The sequence below is a fragment of the Doryrhamphus excisus genome, linkage group LG23 (assembly GCF_037039965.1).
Source record: "Doryrhamphus excisus strain RoL-2023G ecotype Guam linkage group LG23, RoL_Dexc_Guam_v1.1, whole genome shotgun sequence".
In the NCBI taxonomy this organism is placed as follows: domain Eukaryota; kingdom Metazoa; phylum Chordata; class Actinopteri; order Syngnathiformes; family Syngnathidae; genus Doryrhamphus; species Doryrhamphus excisus.
In genome coordinates this window covers 7011612-7017611 of record NC_136379.1, presented here as the reverse complement: position 1 = coordinate 7017611, position 6000 = coordinate 7011612, and the positions used below count along the sequence as shown (strand labels likewise).

The 6000-nt window shown below is 46.1% G+C and overlaps 1 protein-coding gene across 1 annotated transcript; it reads right to left on the bottom strand.

The window, feature by feature from the left end:
- Window positions 1-3053: 3053 nt before the first annotated feature.
- Window positions 3054-4197, bottom strand: neurog1 (neurogenin 1). Its single transcript, XM_058064077.2, has one exon. It carries the CDS (start codon window positions 4083-4085, stop codon window positions 3432-3434), a length of 654 nt encoding a protein of 217 aa, XP_057920060.1. The 5' UTR covers window positions 4086-4197; the 3' UTR covers window positions 3054-3431.
- Between the last annotated feature and the right edge of the window lie 1803 nt (window positions 4198-6000).

Here is a 6000-nt window from a genome sequence, read left to right as displayed (position 1 = left end):
GTCACTCGGTGCCCCCTACCCCCGCACCATCACGCCCCCAGGCAATGTGTGTGTGCGAAGAGGCGATGGAGTGTGTCCTTAAGAGTCCTCAAGTGTGCACTTCTACCTGTCGACCTGCTGACCTCCGACCCTCCGGGAGGTCACATCAATGAAGACATTCATCCTAGACTCCGCCCATGTAGTGTACCTACAGCCACGCCTCTCACTTGAGTATTATAAGTTTAAAAAAAGTGTTTTTTTTTCAAGTTAATTTTTTTCCCTGAGTGGCTAAGATGACAAACCTGTGCAGAGCAGACAAGAAGGTGCTGCCTCGGTCGGTCGGGGGGGGGCAGAGTCAACCTGAATGGAGGAAGTGAAGAGAAACCAACCTCTTCGTCCTCTTCGTCCTCTTCGTCGCTCTCTCGTCACACAACAAACATGAGTGCTTTCTCCTCATCGCCACCCTCCACCGCTTCCTGTCCCGCCACACAGCCAATCTCCATGCACTAAACACAGAAACATACGTGTCAGCCCTCTAGTTTTTCCCAGGAAACTCCCATATTTTGGCCCATCGCCATCCCGTTTTTAAATGGTTTAAATTTCCTGTATTTTGGACTTTGATTAAGGTACTGCAGGCCACAATGCTGACGCCATCCACGCTTGAGGACAATGATGCACATCTATCTTGTTCAATTCTACTGTCACTCTTTGTGACCAGAGGAGGAGGAGGAGGAGGAGGAGGAAGAGAGGTGTATGGTGTGAAACAAAAGAGTGAAGTGTGGTTGCAGAAACAATGTGTAGGAATTTACAACATGTTGAATGAAAAAAGGCGAACATTAACCAGCCTCTTGTCTCTCTCGTCTTCATCATCACGCTCATAAATTGACTTTTTGCCAGGCTTAAAAGTCGACCAACACAGAAACAAAGCGGGCTAGTGTCAAACAGCTAAACATTTCTAAGCTATAAACACAACTGCCATTACAACTATTATTGCAATGTTGTATGTAATGTTAGCACTAGTAACACGCAAGAACATTAATTACATTATGGCAAAAATTAGGATTAAAAAGATATAATTTATATTTTTATATGCTTTAAAAACTGAACACATCAAAAAGGAGTTAGAACGTCACTGTCAACTCATTTCAAGCATGAAATAAACAGCGCATACAAAGGTGATGGTTGCAATTCCAACCACGGCCTGTGAGGGCAGTAATGAGTCAATGTTCGCTTTCTGAAACCAGAAGAAGAAAACAGTGGCCAGGAGTTGTAGTTAAGCTCACGTAAGAGTTTAAATAATTAAATAGTAAAACATATTTAGCCATAACTCAGTCGCCCCCACATCTTGACTCTATAAATCACCTCTTTCGCTTGAATGTAACATGTTTTTCTGTGGCACAGATACAGTATCTGAAAGGGTAGCCAGCCTAATAGCTACTAGCTAGCTAGCTTCAGCAGGTAAGGTGTTCTCATTTTTAATAGCTTTCTTGGATTGTTTTCAAACAGCTGAAAGTGAGTGGACATCGGGAAGACTATGACTACATAGTTAATCTGTGTGTTAATATCATGACTAGCAGTGTGTTAATATCATGTCAATTTGTAGACAATGTTGTGTATAGTATTCAACAGGTGTGTTCCAAGTCCGGCCCGAGGGCCATTTGTGACCCACGGTTAATTTTTAATTGTCCTGTGGCATATTCTCAACACAAAATTAAACTAAGTGTTCTGCAAAAACCCAAAGCTCAATTAAATTATTTAACTACATAGCATATTTCGACCTACCTTGCATTGCTTTTAGCATATAATTAAGCCAGGGGTTTGCAAAGTGTGGCCCAGGGGCCTTTTGCTCTTAATAGCACCAGAATTGAAAATCATTAAGAGCCGGATTCTAAATGGAGAATCGGAACCGTAATCTTCCAAATGATGCCCAACACTAATCATATAATCAATAATCAACCTTATTGATCAGCTGCTTCCTCTTTAAAGGTGTATGCACTAACATTTGTTGTTATTCATTGATGGTATTTCTGGATGTGGCTATGATACCATTATTTGGTCTTTGTTTGCCTACGGCTCTGCGCTTCTCCACACAAGTGAGCAGAGAGCAGAGCACCTTGTCACCTGCATTTAGTCTCTTTTGTTGGCTCGGTGCAAGGCCGAGGTTGAAGGTCACAGTGCGATCGTGAAGTGTGTCTGATGTCGCCTGAGGGAGCATACAGGCCAACTGGACCTCTGATCTGGATCAAAAGCCAGTCCTCCTGACCTCCTGTGTGTATGTGTGTGTGTGTGTGTGTGTGTGTGTGTGTGTGTGTGTGTGTGTGTGTGTGTGAGACCATCTGTTTCCTTAAAGACAGTCAATAATTGGTTCAAATATGACAGACCCATCGTCATACGTGAGTGTGTGGATGCAGGTTTTTGTGCAACACCCGCGCATGTAACTGTAAATGCAATTGTACATAAATACACAAATCCAGCTAGGATAGGCTCCAGCTCACCCGGATCCTAATGCACAACAATCTCTAATAGAAAATGGAAGAAAAGAACGACCCGCGGACGTGAAATCTTGATACCCTCAGAGTACAACTACTATAAAGACTAAATGGCTAAATACAATAAGCCCCCCTAAAATGTAAAAATGTTCATTAGTTTATATTGCAGAAGTTATGGCTTACAAATATGGCAAATATGGCTTACAAGTATACAAGCAGTGATTTCCAGTCACTGTGCTGCAGCACAGTAGTGTGCCGTGAGAATTACTTCAAGTTTACTTATTTGGTCAGAGAAGTACAATTTATTTACTACAAATAATATATCTTTGTTCGTATCCAGTGTATGCCAGTGACAGATGGTGACAAGCATAGCATTTAATATCACAGAACAATATTGAGCTGCTGCCAATATTGGTATCAGTGCTGGACGATATCGTTAAGAAAGCCAATATCGAGCGTTATTAAAAATAAAAGCACTGCTCCCATAACTTATAACTTATGTTATTATTTACAAAGGCATTACAATAACATGATGATATAATGTATGTAAGAGAGGGACACAGAAGAGGTTTATTTTCTAGAAAATTAGAACTTTATTGTGATGAAAGTGACTGTGAGTAAATAGAATAAAATCTTTTATGTACAAATCACAACGAGCCAACAACATTGGATGATAATAAATAAAGATATAGAAATGATCAAGAGGTCATGAATAATCAATGAGTCTTTTGTCAAAGTGGATTTCACGCTCTTTTCTTCTCTTTTTTACACAACTAATTGTAAAGTTGACCTTTCACCTCCCACCCATCTCACGTGGAAGAAGCCCCGAGAAAAGAAAAAAGGGGGGAAAAAGTGCACGTGAGTACTGTGACGAGCACGCGCACGCATCACTCTTTAGTCCAGCACTTGCGGTCAAGTGGCGCTCCATGAGGTTCTGAATGTTCTGCTGCAGGTTCCGGTCCGTCAGAAGACCCCCGGAACGAAGGCCCGCAGGCCGAAGAGCGCGTCCTCGTGCGCGTGAGGACTGCCCGGGCTGCAAGCGCTGTACGCCGGCGAAGATGACGATGATGACGGCGGCGAGGATGAGGACGAGGAGGACGACGACGAAGAAGGTGAGGACCTGCAGGAGAACCAGGGCTCGGCGGCGGGCCTCTGGTGGTCGTGGAGGGCGAGGTCCGCTATGCGCAGGGTCTCGGACAGGGCCCATATGTAGTTGTGCGCCAGGCGCAGGGTCTCGATCTTGGTCAGCTTGCTCTCATCCGGAAGCGCAGGAAGAACCCCTCGCAGCGCGTCCAGGGCGTCGTTCAGGTTGTGCATCCTGTTGCGTTCACGGTCGTTGGCCTTCAGGCGCCGGTTCTTCTTCACGACGTGCACGGTGGCCTCGCTGCGCGCACGACCGCGCCGCCGCTTCTTCTGCTGGGTGCGAGGCGGGGAAGCGGAGCGCGTGCTGGCGCGGGAGTCCTCGTCGTCGGTCAGCGGGAAAAAGTCGCAGCTGTTGCTGTCGATGTCGTGCACGTACGCGTCCATGTGTCGGCGCTGAGGAAGATGTCGGGTCAGGTGAGCTGAGGCGCGTGCGGAGCACAATTTTGGATTGGCACGCGAGTGTCTGGTGCTCATGCGAATGTGGCACACGACCGGCCTCAGCCCGCGCTTTTATACCGCGCACGACAATGGGCGCCCCCGCCTCGCCCCCCCGGGACGACGAAGATGAATGGAACCGCAGGTCTGCCCCGTGCCGCGGGAGCTGCTCATTTGCATAACCAGCCCACGGGCACGAGGAGCGTGCCACCAATCTCCGCCAACCAATCGGAGGCGCCCGCGGCCGGGCCAGCCACGTGCACGCTGTGCGCCCCCGCTAACTTTTCGTCACGTGACACAAAGTCCCGAACAGGAGACAAAACGTTGTCCGCGTGCGCGCGGGTGTGGAAGCCTGCAGCGTCATTAAGAAATCATTACACTATGTGCGCGTCCATGTGCAATATATCAAAGTGAATAGTTCCATTCAACTCTTTGTGCTCTTTTTTTTCTCATTCTAATCAACGCGTGCACGACACCCAACAAGCGTGCACGGCCCTAATCCTCGCACACACACACACTCTGATAACGTCAGCACAATTCACCATGTGTTGATCAAAACAATAGAAATATAGCAACAAACTGTATGCTAGCTCCAAGGTGTGCACGTCTTCATGGCGTGACGTGTATTGGCAGCGTGCACAAACACGTCACAGCCGCCATATTGTTGGCTAATGTGCACTTTTGTTTACATTGAAGTGGCCTCCAGTGATGGCAAAAATCACAACATGCGTGCTAATATGTAAAGTCATACAATGAGCAATTGCATGGCCGGAAGATCAGCCCGGTCTGACTGCTATGATATGCTGTGATGTACTGTCCTCCTTTGACATCATCATATTTGCAGTTTTCCACATGTTCATTTCCTTTGTGCAACTTTTACTAATTTAATGTTGACGACCCCCCGCCCCCCCAACCCGCGCTCATCCAAGTCCTGAACCGTCACCCTCCCCAAATCCCCCCGGCTTTCCCCCCTCGCCCCGGCGAACACGAGAGAATGAAAAGCAGAAAAGAAAACAAGTGATAAAAAAGAAAAGCAGTGGAGTGAGAGGTCTGTGCAGAGAGCAGCTCTGACAGGATTAAGACTCTGTGACACGAGACACAACCGCGACTCAACAAGGAGCACCCCTGGCCCCCCCTCCCCACACACACACACACTCACACACACACACACTTTTGGAAACGCTTACACACAAAGTCATGATGGCATTGCTTACTTTGCAGGATTACAAAAAAATTTTTTACTTTCCCTTGCCCTTAAACTTACGTTTGATTGGCACACTAGTTTAAGATAGTATAGTGCAAAGTTGTTTACAGTGGAACCTTTTGAACACGTCAAGCCCCCCCTCCCCCTTTCACCAGGGAAAGTACCGCATTTGGCCCGTTTTTCCTGACACTCTCCTATGTAGTTTCCATTATTTTAACTTTCAAGAAAAAACTTTCAGCAACCCTAGAGCAACATTGCCCAAATTCATCCTATAGCCGGTCAAGTTGGGTCTTCAAAATAAAGGAAAAAAACATGGGTGCTCCACAGTAGTCAGGGTGCTGGAGGAAAGTTGTTTTCCCTTATTTCATAATGCATATATTGCTTACTTTGCACTGAACAGGAAGTCACTGTGTAGGCTACATCCTTTGATGCTGTGTAATAAGAAAGTACAGCAGTTATGTTGTTTGTTGTTTCACGCTCCTTAGCAATAATTCTGAATTTAATAGTACTTTTTTTGTAGAAAATGACCTCTTTGGGTCTCATATTTTATATCGACAATGTATACCGGGTTGACCATGTACGTATACCGATGTCGGTATAAGCAAGCACTTAAGGAGAACACGGTGGACCAGTACTTGATGAGTTGGTCGACTGAGACGGATTGTAGACATAAAAGGGTTCATCTGTAGTGTATGTCAGCAGCCACTTGTGTCGATGTCCATCAGCTAGTCCAGGGGGCGACAACGATAA

Bases quoted from the DNA above. Each gene is read 5' to 3' on its own strand.
- neurog1 (XM_058064077.2), bottom strand. From the start codon at position 4,085: ATGAGCACCAGACACTCGCGTGCCAATCCAAAATTGTGCTCCGCACGC.